The sequence below is a fragment of the Procambarus clarkii genome, chromosome 19 (assembly GCF_040958095.1).
Source record: "Procambarus clarkii isolate CNS0578487 chromosome 19, FALCON_Pclarkii_2.0, whole genome shotgun sequence".
NCBI classification, from domain to species: domain Eukaryota; kingdom Metazoa; phylum Arthropoda; class Malacostraca; order Decapoda; family Cambaridae; genus Procambarus; species Procambarus clarkii.
In genome coordinates, this window is record NC_091168.1 from 34,776,773 (window position 1) to 34,796,803 (window position 20,031).

General features: G+C 43.6%; 1 protein-coding gene across 2 annotated transcripts in view; it reads right to left on the reverse strand.

Annotated features, from left to right (window-relative positions):
• The window catches only part of LOC123757665 (uncharacterized), a 33,339-nt gene that overhangs the window by 5,631 nt on the left and 7,677 nt on the right, over window positions 1–20,031 (reverse strand). Inside the window, exons 4-13 of one of the 2 annotated variants that reach the window (XM_069327275.1) lie at window positions 19,231–19,388; window positions 17,925–18,099; window positions 17,205–17,364; window positions 12,935–13,009; window positions 12,499–12,639; window positions 12,244–12,337; window positions 8,234–8,559; window positions 7,948–8,066; window positions 6,408–6,563; window positions 1,320–1,404 (exon numbers count right to left, since the gene is read on the reverse strand). In XM_069327275.1, the coding sequence (XP_069183376.1) occupies window positions 1,320–1,404; window positions 6,408–6,563; window positions 7,948–8,066; window positions 8,234–8,559; window positions 12,244–12,337; window positions 12,499–12,639; window positions 12,935–13,009; window positions 17,205–17,364; window positions 17,925–18,099; window positions 19,231–19,388 (1,489 nt within the window). The remainder of the gene's footprint in view (window positions 1–1,319; window positions 1,405–6,407; window positions 6,564–7,947; window positions 8,067–8,233; window positions 8,560–12,243; window positions 12,338–12,498; window positions 12,640–12,934; window positions 13,010–17,204; window positions 17,365–17,924; window positions 18,100–19,230; window positions 19,389–20,031) is intronic. The other variant, XM_069327277.1, reaches the window with a different exon arrangement.

Genomic DNA, 20,031 nt, shown 5'->3' on the forward strand with positions numbered 1-20,031 from the left:
TTCAGCGAATGATGGATTCTGACTCCAAGGTCCTTTTCTTCATCCATCTATTATAAGGTAATGGTGTTAATTTGGTACTTGTGATGCACATTGTTATGTTCCACATGCAAGGACTTGCATTTGTCCATATTGGAAAGCATTTGCCAGTCTTCTGACCATTTGTGGAGTTGATGTAGATATCTTGGCGAGGCGTCAATATCATTCTCACTTCCCACTTTCCCATAGATCTTGGTGTTATCTGCGAACTTGTTGATGTGGTGTGTAACGTTCTCATGTCATTGATGTATGCGGTAAAAAGGGTTGACCCCAAAATAGAATCTGATTTATCTGAGGGTCACTAACCCTAGAGGCCTCGACGAAGACAGGAAGCCGGCGGCTCGTCGAAGGTCCCCCCCATTTGCCTTGATCTTACCTGGTTCCTTACTGTACCCGAATTACCACATTTCTCCAGTCGGATTTATTTATTTTAAGGTCGACCCTTCGCTTCTTTGTTTTAGCCAATGGTATTCTACTATTTATTCCATGTGCCTGTAATTTCCCTGCCAGTCCTTCATGCGGTACCATATCACATATGCGTCACAAAAAGTTCATGCAGACTACATCTACTGCAAGTCCTTTGTCTGAATAGTCGGTTATCGTTTTCAAAAATGTGAGCAGGTGTGTAGGGCAGGATCTATTTGTAACAAAACCATCTTGCGCTGATTTAACTAGATTGTTTACGACGAGCGTGAGTGATCTCCCTGCCTGAGGAGGCTCTCCACGAGTCTGCTGGTATGCGAGGTCAAGTTGATCCCACGGGGGTGTTCTGCAGAGGTCTCTTTCTGCCTTTTTAGAAAATGGGGGGGGGGGGTAACATTCACATATTTCCAACCTTTCTGTGCATAGGTCTAGATAGGGTAGTGGGGTTCGTATGTTTCTGGTCAGGCTAAACAGTTGCATTTTTGACGGAGTGACAAATAAGAGATTAGTGTATCCATTTACCTTTCAGTGGTGTCGTGCCCAGAGCTGCCCGTTCTCACATGTAATTTCCACTCCGTAAAAACTGCAGCTGTTTTTGCAAAACCACAAACGTCAATAATTTAACCGTTTTCCGAACCACAAGCTTATAAACCTATGCAACCCACATAACCTATCGAAGCAGATTCATAGAAAACGTCAATATTACGGTGCCTTAATCTTTACTAACGCATCGCATTTTTAACGGAGTGGTCGAAGACGTAAAAAAACGCGACGTATTAACCAAGAAGGCGAGTCATAGGTGAAGTGATAATAATAAATACTATTATGTATAATAATGTAAGTATATTGTAGACACCGACCTTGTGGCGACGGTTATGAAGACTAGGAGCAGTAGTGAGGTGATGACGCAGCCCGCCACCACCACTACCACCATCCACCACGACACTGTGGACGGCCATACACGGGGGGGTTAGTTGGTGGTGGTGCTGTAGGTTGTTGTGGTGGTGTAAGGGGTGGTGCTGCAGGCTGGTGTGGTGGTGTAAGGGGTCGTGCTGCTGGCTGGTGTGGTGTTGTGGTGGTGCTGTAGGTTGTTGTGGTGGTGTAAGAGGTGGTGCTGCTGGCTAGTGTGCTGTTGGGGTGGTGGTGTAACGGGGTGGTGCCGCTGGCTGGTGTGGTGTGGTATTGGTTTTGTAGTTATGTGGTTCTTAACCATCATGTTTATATTGTGTTCCTTCATCAGCGATGTTGCTATGTTGTATTGTTGATGGGCAGTGTTCCTCATACTGTGTTGCTGCTAGTTATGCAAGATAATACACTAGGGGTCGCTACAATATTTCAAGTGTAGCTTACATATATGAATGAGTTTGGGTGGATATAAATAGGAGCTGCCTCGTATGGGCTAAAAGACTTTCTGCAATTTCCGCTATTCTAACACATACAGGAAATTGCAGGCGTATACAGTAGTATGGATGCTGACAGGAAGGATGGGAATGGGTTAGTTTGCTCTTAAGGCAAGATGTGTACATTTCGTTTTGGGGTAATAAACATTATTTTTGAGGAGGCAGGAAGAGTGGGTATGCATGATGGAGGTGGCAGGACGAGTGGGTATGAGTAGTGGGATGTACAGCTTAGCGAGTAATTTTTTTTCGGCCAATTACTCGCTAAGCCGTCAGGGTTTCCAGGGAAAAAAAATTGTCAAGAGTTTCATTCCTCGCTAAATCGCCAGGGTTTTCAGGGAAATATTTCACAGACCATTTTCTGAGAATATGTTCATAGAAGTTTTATTAAGGAAAACAGACCCCTTAGCAGTAACTTTTGGTTGTGTGTCCATTAACTTCTGTGTCACCCGTTTAAGACCAAAAATTTTCAGAGTTTTAATCCTCGCTGCCGCTTTAAACAGTTCTTATCAATAAAAATAAACTCGACTGACTTAAACAGATATTTTAAAAACTTCATTCAATGTTAATTCTTGAACCCAGCTCTATTTATTTTCAGAGTTTTACTTACACCTGCGGTCTTAAAAAGAGTTCTTATAAAGAAAATAAACTCTACCGACTTAAGATTCCAATTCGAAAAGTAATTCTCAGTATTTAGAAGTTAGTTCTTGGACCCGCCTCTATACATTTATAAGTGAAGTTTCGCTACTAGTAACCAAATTTTTGCTTAATTTAAATCAGTCATATTTAAGATGTATTAAGAAAAGAACATAAAGTTACCGAGCTCCAGCTCTTGTCCCCGCCATATTGTCCTCATGTATCTTTGTTAATAACCGATCTATTTCCCTGAAATTTAAAACTGCTGTATTTCTGATGTAGTAAATAAGATAAAAGCAGTTACCGAGCTCGGGCTCCTGTCCCCCACCTTACTTCCTTTGCACAACTTTGCTACTATCAGTCCAATTACCCTGAAATTTAAACCCACTGTATTTCCGACGCAGTAAATAAGCTCAAGGCAGTTATCAATTTTTAGCAAAATGCCTTACTTCATTAGTACAACTTCGTTAGTATCAGTCCAAATCCTCTCAAATTTAAAACCGCTGTATTTCAGACTTAGTAAATTAGATCAAAGCTGTAATCGAGCTCCAGCTCTTGTCCCCCGCCTTACTTTACTCATGTAACTTCGTTAGTACCTATCCAATTCTGAAATTTAAAACCACTGTATTTTGGATGTAGTAAAATAAATAAAAGCCAATACCAAGATTCAGCTCCTGTCCTCCACTCTAGTTAATTCGTACAACTCTATTATTAACAGATCAATTCCCCTCAAATTTAAAACAGCTGTATTTTGGACGAAGTAAATGAGATCAAGATAGTTATCAAGCGCCAATTCTTGTCCTCCGCCTTAGTTGCGCCAATTCTTGTCCTCCGCCTTAGTTGCGCCAATTCTTGTCCTCCGCCTTAGTTGCGCCAATTCTTGTCCTCCACCTTAGTTGCGCCAATTCTTGTCCTCCACCTTAGTTGCGAAAATTCTTGTCCTCCACCTTAGTTGCGAAAATTCTTGTCCTCCGCCTTAGTTGCGAAAATTCTTGTCCTCCACCTTAGTTGCGAAAATTCTTGTCCTCCGCCTTAGTTGCGCCAATTCTTGTCCTCCGCCTTAGTTGCGCCAATTCTTGTCCTGAGCCAGAACATCAGACTCACTCAAGCCTATCACAGTACACATAACCTCTCCTTCAATACTCGTGTTTACTTATCTGCGTAAACAATCCCTCACCCATTAATTATCACACGGTCATAACACACCTTATCTCCCCCACCCCCACACCCCTCTGCTCACTTATCTCCCCCATACCCCCAGCTCCCCCTCCCCTCATAGTCATTCCATAATTATACTCGTGTCATAGTCATTCCATATTTATATGTTCTCTCCATGTACTGCAAAATGTTCACAGCATGTTTTCTGCAAGTTCAGTTCATATTCCTTCGCAATATTCATTGTGTTCATCTCATTTTCTTTCATGTTCTCTACAAATTCCCCTCGTGTTCTCTGTGTTCTTTGTCATGTTCTCATAATGTTTTTAGAATGTTCTTCACAAGTTCATTGTTCATCCTTAGTATACTCAGTAAATTATTTTTTTTGTGTTTCCATATACACGGGGGAGCCGGTCGGCCGAGCGGACAGCACGCGGGACTTGTGATCCTGTGGTCCTGGGTTCGATCCCAGGCGCCGGCGAGAAACAATGGGCAGAGTTTCTTTCACCCTATGCCCCTGTTACCTAGCAGTAAAATAGGTACCTGGGTGTTAGTCAGCTGTCACGGGCTGCTTCCTGGGGGTGGAGGCCTGGTCGAGGACCGGGCCGCGGGGACACTAAAAAAAAAAGCCCCGAAATCATCTCAAGATAACCTCAAGATATACCCCGCATGTTCACTGAGTTCGTCCCATTCTCTTAAATTATCTGCTGATGTAGACCTGACCAAATGTAAACTGTGTCAAGAAAATTATTTTCACACCCTCCGTCACTATGTGATGGAGTGCGAAAAGATATGTGAATTTAAAGACAATTCTATAACCAATGTACCAACAATGTGTAAATATTTAATTCAAAATGATCTGCTACCAGAAATTTTAGCCAAATATCCCCAGTTTGCTAACTGTAGGTCGTAACTGAGTGATTGTAACCTATCCACCGCTGCCCACTGGATGGGGGGCGGTGTGCAGGACAAACATATAAATTGTGACACTAGCTCTCCACATATGTCAGTTGCTTAGTTTAGAACCTGTACTTGAGGTCGATCTCGAACCCATTGTTGATGTGATGACTTATATTGAATTTTGTAACTAGCTCATCAAGATTGTAACTTGCTTAGCTAAATGAATTGTGGCGTTCAGTCCCTGAGCCCATTATGTGCCTCTGTAACACTTCCCACTACCGCCCACAAGATGGGTATGGGGTGCATAATAAATGAACTAAACTAAAAAAACTCTCTTAAATGTTCTTTAAAATCAAATGTACAATTGTTTCTATCATTAAGTAACTAGTTCTTTGTCAAATATTATCATCCGCATTACTGTTCCCCTTAACAAATTAAATTTGTTAAGGGGAATTTAAATTCCCCTTAACAATTTCTTTAAGTTACATTTCTTTTTAAATTTCTTTAAGTTTCAAATATTTTATTACAATATATTTAGTCACAGAGTTTATTTTCAAAAACTATATTAAAGTATTTCTGCTTAACAACCTATAATTTCTTACCAGCAGTGTTCTTAAACAAATCTGCACTTTATACAGTAACACATTTACCAAGACATTCTTTTCTTGTCGTTTCTTAACTAAAATTATTCATCAGTCAACTGAAAATAATCACTTTCATCATTTCTTAACTAAAATAACACTTCTCTCAACCGAAAATAGTCAAGCATAACTTCTTTCAACACTTTCTTAACTACCATTATGCTTCATTCAACTTTAAAAAATAGTCAAGTACATCATCTTTACATCATTTTCTTAACTAAAGTTACGGTCTTAAACTGGGCTTTGAACAAATTCGGTCTTAAAACAGGTGACAGAAGTAAATGGAGACAAAACCAAAAGTTACTGCTAAGGGGTCTATTTTCCTTAATAAAACTTCTATAAACATATTCTCAGAAAATGATCTCTGAAATATTTCCATGAAAACCCTGGCGATTTGGCGAGGAATGAAACTGATAATTTTGTACTGGAAACCCTGACGGCTTAGCGAATAATTGGCCGAAAAAAACAATAATTTGCTATGCTGTCTATTTTCCTGGGCTAAAAACCAAAATTATTCGCTAAGCTGTACATCCCACTACTACTGGTATGCATGAAGGAGGATGCTGGAAGAGTGGGTATAGGTGATGGAGGAGGCGGGACGAGTGGGTATGAATGAAGGAGGATGCAGGAAGAGTGGGTATAGGTGATGGAGGAGGCGGGACGAGTGGGTATGAATGAAGGAGGATGCTGGAAGAGTGGGTATAGGTGATGGAGGAGGCGGGACGAGTAGGTATGCATGAAGGAGGATGCTGGAAGAGTGGGTATAGGTGATGGAGGAGGCGGGACGAGTAGGTATGCATGAAGGAGGATGCAGGAAGAGTGGGTATAGGTGATGGAGGAGGCGGGATGAGTAGGTATGCATGAAGGAGGATGCTGGAAGAGTGGGTATAGGTGATGGAGGAGGCGGGATGAGTAGGTATGCATGAAGGAGGATGCAGGAAGAGTGGGTATAGGTGATGGAGGAGGCGGGATGAGTAGGTATGCATGAAGGAGGATGCTGGAAGAGTGGGTATAGGTGATGGAGGAGGCGGGACGAGTGGGTATGCATGAAGGAGGATGCTGGAAGAGTGGGTATAGGTGATGGAGGAGGCGGGACGAGTAGGTATGCATGAAGGAGGATGCAGGAAGAGTGTGTATGGATGATGGAGGAGGCAGGAAGTGTGTGTATGGATGATGGAGGAAAAATCGGGTACTTTCACAGTTATGATGGAATACTCACGGCTTCCAGAGTCGGTTATAAAGTGCTGAGGACTGGACCACTGGGAGAGCCCTGAGCGGAAGGAGACTCTGAGCCACACCGTGTACTGTGACGCCGCTGCCAGCTGCCTCACCTCCACCACACCCGACCACACCTCACTCTCCCATGCTGACTCGCCTGAAACATCACACAGACCCGCACATAGACTCAGCTTTTCTAACAGCATCTGCATTAGATGCACAGCCACTACAATGATTAGAAAAGCCTTAAAGAATGGCTCACTAGTGAACATTCTGCACCTACATCCACCACCAAGATAATGTTATTAAAACACGACTAAAACAGAAGCGAAAAAGAAACGGAAAAAGGAGGAAACCCCACCTCCATTTAAAACATTCCAAATATCAGAGTAACAAGGTTATCGCGAAGAACCGAACTCAATTACGGGCTCACCATAGCTCGTGCTACATGGACATTTCGTTCTGAGTAGCTAAATCTTAAACAACAACAACATATGGAGAAAGTGGTGACCCTGGCGCCACCAGAGCCATTACAGAATAGGCTTTTATAGTCAATAGATATTAGATATTTAGATTTGCGAGTGTTGAGGCTGCATGGAAATATTAATTTTTTGTTTTTCAGTGCATATATCATCCTCTGTTAAAAGTATGTATGTTGGTATTTTGAAAACTTAAATATAGTTACGGGCTGTTTCATGCCTGTTTGTTGTTAGTTTTAGACTTGTTTGTCAGTCCTTATGTTATCCTTTCATTACAGCCAGACTCACCTACTCTTAGTTCATTGTTTTATGGAAATAAATTTAGTTTTTTATTGTTGTTTTACTTGCCCTGTTTTCCTCCACGATGCCTGTTCTAGATATCTAGGGAGGTTATCTTGAGATGATTTCGGGGCTTTAGTGTCCCCGCGGCCCGATCCTCGACCAGGCCTCCACCCCCAGGAAGCAGCCCGTGACAGCTGAGTAACACCCAGGTACCTATTTTACTGCTAGGTAACAGGGGCATAGGGTGAAAGAACCTCTGCCCATAGTTTCTCGCCGGCGCCCGGGATCGAACCCGGGACCACAGGATCACAAGTCCAGTGTGCTGTCCGCTCAGCCGACCGGCTCCGACTGGCTCTCCCAGGTTAACATATAGGGCTGAGGAACTAATTAATAGTTGCAGCTAATAATATTTTCATCAGAGTAGTTTAAAGTTGACACTAAAGTTTTGCAAATTAAAAAATTTTGCAAAATAATATTAACAGCAAGGTGTTACATAATGGTGTAGTTCGCGACACTCTTGGACCCCGGCCATCACTGCCCAGTGCTCTACATTAAGCACTCATAGTCCGGAATCTAGGGTTCGTTCCCTGGGCTGGACAGAAATGGTTGTGCGTGTTACTTTCACCTTTGTTCGCCTAGCAGTAGTAAGCAGGTACCCGGGAGTTAGGGAACTGTTGTGGGGTTGATCCTGGGTGAAGATCAGTATTTCGATCTAGGGAAAGACCTCAATACAGAGTTCTAATCACTAGAAAAAGGGGAATTATTATGTGGTGGACTCACCGTGACAGTCTTGGGAGAGGTTGTGGTGACCGAGACAATAGGTGACTTCGAGGGCCTCCACCACCCCGGCCCAGTCATCACACTCCAGCGTCCACTGGACTCTGGCTGTCGTCTCCGACCTGTCAACATTCCCACAGACCCTTCACTTCCCTCTCTCTCTATTGCTAATGAACAGGTATACCGCATACACGAGAACCATCACTATGTCATAACGTTATCAAACCAAATTGTTGACACTGTAAACCAGTTATAAATATTACTAATAATTAGAAGTTTTTAAATTTACACATCTACGGGGGATGTGAGGGTGGGCGGGCGGTGGGCGGTGGTGTAGGCCCTGGGGGTGGAACACCTGTCCCAGGACATCCCGCTGGACACGGCAGAGTAAGTGTCCCAGGACATCCCGCTGGACACGGCAGAGTAAATGTCCCAGGACATCCCGCTGGACACGGCAGAGTAAGTGTCCCAGGGCACACCGCTGGACACGTTCGTCCCACGCTCCGTAGACACGGCAAACCTCACGCCCGTGTCCTCCACCTCCGTCAGGTTAAACTCCACCAGAGTGATGTTGATGGCTGTCACCCCGCCCACTGTCAGCCAGTACAGGTCGGCCTGCAGGGGGTGGACACAGTAGGTCAGTACAGGTCAGCCTGCCAGGGGGACAACAGGTCAGCCTGCCAGGGGGACAACAGGTCAGCCTGCCAGGGGGACAACAGGTCAGCCTGCCAGGGGGACACAGCAGGTCAGTACAGGTCGACTTGTCCGGTAGTGCCAGGTTAGTGTAGGTGACACACCTAGCATTTAGTGTGGAGTCTAGACAGGTCAGGAAGACAACACTTCCTCTAACATAGTATGTTAGGAAATTCACTACAACTGTTTACCAGCCTTGTTCTGCATGTACTTGGACGTCAGCACGACTTTCTGGCCTCCCAATCTATATCCAAAATTTACATTTCCCAAGATTATAAATGTTGTTCCTACTCAGTGGGAAGTTATTGCCCATTGTCTAGTTGGGTACACAACTGCAACCCCCCCCCCCCCCCCACCCCCTTACCATGTTGTTACACTCCCTGGTTAGATTTTGGCTCGTGCCTGACCCTGGAATAACTAATATCTAGAGCTATCACATTTTTAAGTTATCTAGAGTATGATCCCAACATCCTTGTGAGGTAATTTTAAACTGGCACCAGTGATATCTTGAGGGAGGAACATAGAAACAAGATATAAAATCAACACATATAATATTATCTATATATTATCTCTGGCATCAATTATTTCAGTATGGGCTTTTTGATCACAAGCAATAATATAAACTCTGATGGACTTATAAATGTATGATAATTAATATTAGAATGCCAGATCTGTTAAACACACTTAAGCTAAGTACACAATCATACAACTTAACTGACACGAGATGTTATCACCCAGACCTTCAATTTGCTACTCGCGTGGAGGTGACAAGTTCTCTACACGTTTTTTATTTATATATATACAAGAGATCTTACATTCTTGTAGAGCCACTAGTACGCGTAGCGTTTCGGGCAAGTCCTTAATCCTATGTTCCACGGAATACGATCCCCCACGAAGAATTGTTTTTACAACCAAGTACACATTTTACCGTGGAGTTAAACAGAGGCTACAGTTAAGGATTTGCACCCAGTAAATCCTCCCCGGCCAGGATACGAACCCAGGACAAAGCGCTCGCGGAACGCCAAGCGAGTGTCTTAACACTACACCACGGAGACTCCGACAATAATCTGTGTACGTGGTTCTACGTATACAGTTTATATACGTACATTATATTATATTATATTATATTATATATATATATATATATATATATGTCGTACCTAGTAGCCAGAACTCACTTCTCAGCCTACTATGCAAGGCCCGATTTGCCTAATAAGCCAAGTTTTCATGAATTAATGTTTTTTCGTCTACCTAACCTACCTAACCTAACCTAACCTAGCTTTTTTTGGCTACCTAACCTAACCTTACCTATATATATAGGTTAGGTTAGGTTAGGTAGGGTTGGTTAGGTTCGGTCATATATCTACGTTAATTTTAACTCCAATAAAAAAAATTGACCTCATACATAGTGAAAAGGGTAGCTTTATCATTTCATAAGAAAAAAATTAGAGTAAATATATTAATTCAGGAAAACTTGGCTCATTAGGCAAATCGGGCCTTGAATAGTAGGCTGAGAAGTGAGTTCTGGCTACTAGGTACGACATATATATATATATATATATATATATATATATATATATATATATATATATATATATTGTACCTAGTAGCCAGAACGTCGTTCTCGGCCTACTATGCAAGGCCTGATTTGCCTAATAGGCCGTGTGATTTTCTCTATTTTCCATAAATTGTTTCCAATTAGTTTATTTGAATTGTTATTATTATATTATATTAGGAACATAAATTATTGACTAAGTTGTGTTAGTTTAGGTTAGGTTAGGTAAGGTTGGTTAGGTTCGGTCATATATCTACATTAATTTTAACTAAAATTTACAAAAAAATTAGCTCATACATAATGAAATGAATAGCTTTATCATTTCATAAAAAAAATTAGAAAAATAATGAAATTCTGGAAAACTTGGCTTATTACGCAAATCAGGCCTTGCATAGTAGGCCAAGAACTGCGTTCTGGCTACTAGGTATGACAAATATATATATATATATATATATATATATATATATATATATATATATATATATATATATATATATATATATATATATATATATATATATATATATATATATATATATATATATATATGACAATGTCAGACCATGGAGGAAAATGAAACAGGAATTTCCTTCAATTCCTGGAAATTCCTGTTTCATTTTCCTCCATGGTCTGACATTGTCACATTCTTAATCACGTGTTTATTTTCGTGATATACACACACACATATATATATATATATTATATATATATTTATATATATATATATATATATATATATATATATATATATATATATATATATATGTCGTACCTAGTAGCCAGAACTCACTTCTCAGCCTACTGTGCAAGGCCCGATTTGCTCAATAAGCCAAGTTTTCATGAATTAATTGTTTTTCGACTGCCTAACCTACCTAACCTAACCTAACCTAACTTTTTCGGCTACCTAACCTAACCTAACCTATAAAGATAGGTTAGGTTAGGTTAGGTAGGGTTGGTTAGGTTCGGTCATATATCTATTTTAATTTTATCTCCAATGAAAAACAATTGACCTCATACATAATGAAATGGGTATCTTTATCATTTCATAAGAAAAAAAATAGAGAAAATATATTAATTCAGGAAAACTTGGCTTAATAGACAAATCGGGCCTTGCATAGTAGGCTGAAAAGTGCGTTCTGGCTACTAGGTACGACATATATATATATATATATATATATATATATATATATATATATATATATATAGACCACGTATATGTACGTGGTTCAGGTGCGTGTCTGGGGTCACCCAGGAGGTTGGTTCAATCCCCATCCTGCTCCAATGACTCTCATGTAGCCTATATTTACATTTCTGTCTGAAAGCTCTACTCCCATTTAACAATGTTAAAATTTCCACAATTACACTTTGTACTTCTCTGAAGATTTGATCGATAGACTGAGAAATGCTATGTCAATAATCATATCAGATAGTTTTCTCATTCACCATTATAACATCCATTCCTACCTCACAGGCTTCTTTTCTCAGATCATTCAATTTGTTGGAGACACTATCGGCATTTGTATACCATATCCTTAGATTCTTCTTGGCTACTCTCTCTATTGAGTTCCCTGCTAGATTGATGGAGAGGGGCATATGAAGTTGAACAAAAGAAATGGGTAGAAGATGAACGTGAGGAAGGGAACTACGAAGAGAAAGCGCCAAGCCATTACGACTATATATAGCCCTTGGAAGGGGTCAGGATAAGGATTTGGGATGGGACGGGGGAAAGGAATGGTGCCCAACCACTTGGACGGTCGGGGATTGAACATCGACCTGCATGAAGACCATCGCTCTACCGTCCAGCCCAAATGGTTGAGCGCATGAACGTGAGGAGACAAAGGAAGATATATGGACTAGAATGAGAATAGGATTGTGAAGTGTAGGTAAAAAGAGTGGGTGAGTGTGTTCGCGAGAGAGTGCGCATGTGCCCAATTGTGTGAGACCTCTCCTTTCAAGATAATAAACATTTAGTTCACAAAAATTCCGCGAACAAATTTCCGAGGCACAAGTTCAAGATTATGTGACAGTTCAGCATGAGAAGTTGTCCTCACCTGGCATGGTTGTGAGGTCATGAGGCCGTCCACACACACGTACAGGGTATAGCTGTCGCCCGCCCTCCTCCTGCTGCTGCTGCTGCTGTGCCACCTGCATCACCACTTGTATGGTCACCATACACCTGCATCACCCTTAAAATTGCATCCCTATCTGCCTTATTCCCTTACACCTGTGTCAGCAGTAAAGTATAAACATCTGTACTCAAACAAGGGAGTTCTCACAAGGGACTAATACTTTGGAAAATACATTACCCGAGTTCATACTGTTGTTGTTGTCTGTGGAGGACGACGACGGGCAGGACGGGGTCGTCCGGCAGGTCGTTGTCCGCCCCCACCACCACCCACGACCCTTCCTGGCTCCTGCCCTCGCTGTTCTGGGACACCACCTCCAGCCTGTAACACATTGTTTGTTACAGCTACCTCCTGCAGCCTGTACCACTACCACCTCCAGCCTGTAACACATTGTTTGTTACAGCTACCTCCTGCAGCCTGTACCACTACCACCTCCAGCCTGTAACACATTGTGTGTTACAGCTACCTCCTGCAGCCTGTACCACTACCACCTCCAGCCTGTAACACATTGTGTGTTACAGCTACCTCCTGCAGCCTGTACCACTACCACCTTCAGCCTGTAATACCATTACATTGTTAGAGGTCTGATCTATAGGGAAGGCTGGTGAGGACTGACCTGTAAGGAAGGCTGGTGGACAGGTTGGTGAAGGTAGCGTAGGGCTCCGTCACGTTCACAGTTGCCACTGACGCCCTGCAACAACCACAGCTGTTAGTTACACTGTAACGTATCGGAAAATGAAGAAAGAAAACAGAAGAAAGGGATGAGGGAGGTAGAGAGATGGAAGAGAGGTATGAGGAAGAGTGCTCAGGAGTGACTTGTCAGGGGAGAAAGCGCCGAGCCATTACGACTATATAGCACTGGGAAGGGGTCAGGATAAGGATTAGGGAGGGGACGGGGGGGAGAGGACTGGCGCCCCAACCACTTGGACGGCCGGGGATTGAACGCAGACCTGCATGAAGCGAGACAGTCGCTCTACCGTCCAGCCCAAGTGGTTAGAGCGGTCAGGAGAAAGGGAAAGTTTTAGAACGAGAAAGAAAATGAGATCAAGGAGGAAAGTAGAAGAGTAGAAAGTAAGAAAGATAGAATAGTAGGAAGATAGAAGGTTGCTGCCATCACCCATTCAGGTAAATCATATATAAGACAAGGAACGGAACTTGTCTGTACAACAATATTGTCTGATGTTATCACATAACTTCTGTATGAATATAAATCATATAACCAAGAATCTTTGTCATAATCTTAAGCCAGTAAACTTATGAATGCTCTCCACTCTAGCTCGCAATATATCATAGAAAATCCAAGATCTAGGGATCACAATTAAAGACAATTTAAAAAGTAAGTTAATCAATTATGTATTTCCTATTAGATCTTCACTCATATGGATATCATAATTCAACCATATCATTTGATGTTAAATATCAACATTAATACACAATTTGAGTCACCCACAAAAAAAAACTAAGAGCATCTATGGTTGACTGCCCTTGAGAATCACACAACACCTAAGTTGAAATCACAATATACGTCACCTTACAAGTTCACTCACGAAAGTGTCTGAGACTAAGTTTGATAGAGAGAGAAGGGGGAGGGGCTAAAGATGACAGTCCCCACCCGGGCTGGGAAGACCAGTCTGCTTGCAGGAACGTCTATCTTGCGGAGTAGAGGTCTATAGTTATCACTGTTCTCAATATCGAATGTACAGTTCCACGGGTATTTATGGGGGAACTGAAAGCCAAGCTCCATCTACCAGAAGATCGCCTCTGGCTAATCTACCTACCAAACCTAGACAGTGGCTTGTTCGATGGAAACACAGCCATCCAGCTGCAATTATCAGCTTAGCAGAAAGCAAGGTAACTTCACACGACCTGACCCCTTCTCAACCTGTGAACATTAAATCTCCTAAAGTGTGACTTCTTAATTGTTAAGGCCCGACAAACTGGCGACACCAATATCCTGCGTCACCGAACTCTCGTTTTATGTAAAATATTAAATAAAACACATTTATGGTGTAGCAACACCACACCTGTCCTGGTACAGCCACACCTGTCCTGGTACAGCCACACCTGTCCTGGTACAGCCACACCTGTCCTGGTACAGCCACACCTGTCCTGGTACAGCCACACCTGTCCTGGTACAGCCACACCTGTCCTGGTACAGCCACACCTGTCCTGGTACAGCCACACCTGTCCTGGTACAGCCACACCTGCCCTGGCACAGCCACACCTGTCCTAGCACAGCCACACCTGTCCTGGCACAGCCACACCTGTCCTGGCACAGCCACACCTGCCCTGGCACAGCCACACCTGCCCTGGCACAGCCACACCTGTCCTGGTACAGCCACACCTGTCCTGGCACAGCCACACATGTCCTAGCACAGCCACACCTGTCCTGGCACAGCCACACCTGCCCTGGCACAGCCACACCTGCCCTGGCACAGCCACACCTGCCCTGGCACAGCCACACCTGTCCTGGCACAGCCACACCTGTCCTAGCACAGCCACACCTGTCCTAGCACAGCCACACCTGTCCTGGTACATCCACACCTGCCCTGGCACAGCCACACCTGTCCTGGCACAGCCACACCTGCCCTGGCACAGCCACACCTGCCCTGGCACAGCCACACCTGTCCTGGCACAGCCACACCTGCCCTGGCACAGCCACACCTGCCCTGGCACAGCCACACCTGTCCTGGCACAGCCACACCTGTCCTAGCACAGCCACACCTGTCCTAGCACAGCCACACCTGTCCTGGTACATCCACACCTGCCCTGGCACAGCCACACCTGTCCTAGCACAGCCACACCTGTCCTGGCACAGCCACACCTGTCCTGGCACAGCCACACCTGCCCTGGCACAGCCACACCTGTCCCAGTTCATCTGCGTCACCTACCTCACAGTCCCAACAAAACACATGATCCTCGGTAGTTCACGATGCACATTTGCATCGTGAACTACCGAGGATCTGCAGGTCCGGTTTACGTCCTATAATCCACCCAACAAATTTTGCCAGTCTGGGCTTTGGCTTAACCAAGAGGTGCCGGGAGTTGGTGGACTCCTGGTGTGCCGTCAGTCGTGGTGGGCGGCTGGCTTCTGCTCTCCCGGGGGGCACTGGATGACTTTCGCGTTTTAGTTGGATTTGCTACCTAGTGTTCTCTGTGTTGGGTGGGGCCGGTGCTCGTCACCTTGAGGTACTCGGGGCTCCCCAATCATCTGCTTGTCACTCGGTTTTGCGATTAACCCTAATGGTACGCCGGGGCGCATCCGATCCCACGATCGTCGTCGACCCTAAACATCAACAACACTACTTAGCCTCATGGCACATGCTTGGAGGACATACAGATCCCACAAGCTACAGAAACGTCCTGGGAACTCTGGCCAAACTAACAAATGTCCCCTTAAGCAGACGCCGGACACCATCAACCCGCCAGAAAACGTTCAAAATCTATCAACAATCCTGTGACCCAAGGCGATATGTACGCCAGGCGTCGTACAAACTGGACCGTTGCATAGGGATGCTCAACGGCAGTATCAAATCCAAAATCGCGAGAACAGAACGTGATCCGGCGGCTTCGATGTGAGAGCGGAGGTGTCCAGACGTCCGCTCGTTGTCAAAGTTGAACCGGTAGTCGGAGGCTAAGTGCGTCGGGGGACGTGTCTGTCTCCCATGCCCTAATGAACCCTGAATCAATATCAATAAATAGTCTTGTGTATGACCCTTTGTCCTGTGTGACAGTGAATACTAGCATTATCCTCACTTTAATAAGACTTAATTGAAAGTCTCAGATTAGGCAAAATTGTAGTTAATTTTGGTAATAAAAGTGTTAATAATAATAAATACAGAAGCTGTAATTTCCTTTTATTTAATAGTGCCCTATTTGCAATTAGCACGAGCGTAATTCAGTTAAAAACTAACTCAATATGCTATAAAAAATAAGTAGACTACGCATTACTATAGTTTTTGAGTTATACGTAGTACAGCTTAATGGTGAAAGTCACTTTTTTGTGAGCCATAATTAACTTGCTCCAACACCAGCAAGTACAGATATGAATTCTTCCCAAATTAATTTGAATACTAAACCCGTGCTCTAGAATTACCATCAGTACTTACATAAACAAAATTCTAAATAATTACTAATAAGTGCAGGTGGATACTATCGATAAATGTTACGTCGTTATTAATGACGAGAAAACATTGTCAGGGTACCCACAGACTTGACAAAAGACTTTTTAGGCTGCGCTCTAAAAACATTAATTTCAAGATTGTAAACTGCCCTCAAACTCTTGACGTCGACCGTAATCATTTTCAATGAGGGGGTAGAAATAGCCTCAGCTACTCTAGCCCTTTGAGATGTATTTTTTTCTTGTCTCAATAAACTTACTTGAACTTGTAATCATTTGGCAAACACGTAGATAGTGATAGATTGGGGATGGCCATGGGAAAGGTGAGTATATTGAAGGAAGAGAACGGACGCACACATGATAGGCTTCGCATTCACATAAAAAAAAAAAGTTCAATGACAGACATTTGATGATCAATATTTTGTTCAATTGTTGGTATTTTTTTAAGGTAACAAAATTTGCTATGGTTAAATGTCCTAAAACATCGATTAATGTCCTAGGATAGAATTTACAAGACACTTACGAGTCCACTCACGAGATCAGTACCTCTTAGCCCTATCATGTTGGTTTAGTATTTATTAAACAGCTTACGAGCACCGGAGCACTTACGAGGCTGCCTATAACAATAACAACCTTGGGTTATTATTGTTTCCAAGATCGTAAATTGTTTAATGAATTCGAAACCGCTATGGCTGAGGAACGACGTACAGGTTTCGTAAGTGAACATGTAAATGTTTGATGAAACCTGGCCACGACATGCAGTTACCCTCCGGGGTAGATGGTGGCGGTGACGAGGTAGGAGAAACCTGGACCATTATGGAGGAGTGTTGGAAGAGGTCGCCAGGAGAGGGTCAGGTCACGGTACTCCGGAGTGTTTCTGGCGATCCTGAAGGTGCCAGGACCTACTGCCGGGGCCTCCTCGGGCTCTGAAACGTGTGCAACACAGGTCAATGTTATTGTGTTGCAGACATGAATACGGCAGTCACGTCATATGTTGATATATATGCTAATGAGTACCGTACGGTGCAGTACGCTACAGTACTCCGCAGTACACCACAGTAGGCTACTCCAACATCAACCGCAGTATACTAGCCACTAAAGTACATGGTAGCCTAGCCCACAGCTGTCAGCAATACTCCCAACCACACTACTGTATAGCACACCACAGAAAATAGTAGTACACAGGGTAGTAATAGTACACAGGACAGCAACAGAGTACACTGTAACAACAGAGCCACCTGCAGGAGGGGTGACAACAGCAACAGAGTACACAGGACCACAGAGTCACCTGCAGGAGGGGTGACAACAGCAACAGAGTACACAGGACCACAGAGTCACCTGCAGGAGGGGTGACAACAGCAACAGAGTACACAGGACCACAGAGTCACCTGCAGGAGGGGTGACAACAGCAACAGAGTACACAGGACCATAGAGTCACCTGCAAGAGGGGTGACAACAGCAACAGAGTACACAGGATCACAGTCACCTGCAGGAGGGGTGACAACAGCCACAGCTGACCAATCAGACCACCAGCCGTCGTCGTCCAAGGTGAAGTTAGCAGCCCCAGACCGAAGCCGGACGCGCACCTCGTACTCCTGCCACCAGTACTCCACCTCCACAGACGTCCAGCACTTGGCACTCTTACACTGCCCTGTGGCACCCTGTGGGACACACAATACAGTCACTTGTGGCATCGTGTGGGACCCACCATTCATAAACTAAACATATAAATAATACGACCCTGGTGGTGCTTGTGGTCGAGTGCCCCCTAGTGTGGGACACTACCATCAAGTGTTCCCCATTTAGAGCCATGCCATCAGTTAACCTCCGGACTTTATAGTCATAAGGTACACTAGAATGAACGATCCGAAGATGGTCTACCACTCACATGACATCCGAAGATGAATGAGTCCTTGTTCGGATTAACAGTGACGTCGATCCAAACTACTCAATGGAGGAGGCAGAACAGAAGGCTGCACCAGTTACGTCACAATATTCACCATCTGTTCAGCCCACTTATTTCTTGATGTATTAACATGTCCAGGTATTCAACGAATTAATTTTATGGTCACTTTATGTGTCTAGTAACTGTTGAACTCTATGTATGTTTGACCAGCCAGAGCTGCAACGGTCCTCTGCTGTGGATCCAGCCCGTCCTCCAAACAAAGATCCAAAAGTGATTCCATCCACCCGCCAAACCCCCTGTTTATGAATGAAAAGCGATTTACACACGACTCACAACTGCTGACGTTCGAACATATCCGGAACAAGTGCTTCACTGACGAATTTTGTACGAATCACAACGCTATAAATGCTTCACCCACGTACTACAAATGCAAATAATCGCCAACCGAACCTAAACACCTAACCTATGCCTATATATGTACAATATGCTATTATAATATTAATTTATATTTGAGAAAATTCTTGTTTTGAATGAACAGCATGTTAAAATTTATGAATGCGTCTGTGGGGGCGACCGCTGGATGGAATGGACTTGAGTCGAGGACGGGTTGATGGATCAGGTGAAAACTTACCTTAAAGTGTGTTTGTACACCCACTATGTGAAATTACAAATGTGATCCTTGAGTGAGGGAGCCCGTAGCGTAGTCCCCGAGTGATCCCTCAAATGGGAGGGGGTCATTATTCACTCAATTAGTGAATGTAATTGCTAAGCAATGCCGTATCCCTCAGTGGTCAACCTCTGGAGGATAATTAAGGCCACCACAACAGCTTACTGACCCACCAGCAAGCATACTTTAGTCGTGAACGTAGTCCAGGACCTGACTCACCACGCTCCAGCTGGAGGCCTGCCTCAGTCGGTACTCAAGCAGGTAGATGAGGTCAGCTGGGAACTGCGTGAGGGTCTCAGGGGTGGCCCACCTCACCACCACCTCCCTCGTCGCCCCGGGCGCCTCCACATTCACATGCTCCGCCGGATCTGGTAGCACTGAGGATTTTTAAAAACGTGTCAGCATATTGGTAATAATTCATAACAAATACATTAATATATTTAGTGAACATCGCATGGTCTGGTTGGTAGTACAACTGTTTTGAATCCGTGAGGTCCACGTTCGAATCTCCGATAAAATTCAAGTGAATAAAATTATATAAATATCAACCTGTCCTCAGGTGGATCTGCTCGAGGGAATGGATTGGAAACAACTTCATAATTAGTGCTACTATCTACTCTCTATCCATGGTTGGGTTAGATTAAGGTTTGGTTAGGTTAGCTTTCATTGTGTTTGGCTATGTTAATATGATGTATTATTGATGAAAATGTGTAACATAGAATTCGAAAACTGTTTAAGTGTACCTGAAAATTCCGTTTACAGAAAACCAAATTCTTAAAAAATAAGTTTTCAACATACTTTTTTATATTTTAAACCAACGATTTATAATACAATAAAGTTATGACTTGAGAATAATATCTACTTAGGACAAAGGTTCACTTGCCAGTTTACATGTAGACTATTACTGGAACTGTAATATGCTTTCAGACCATCACAAATTTCTAGACAACTATCCAGGTGGTTTGAGGGGGGGGGAGGTGAGGGGTTCTCGTGGTAATGGATTTGGTCATATATATACAT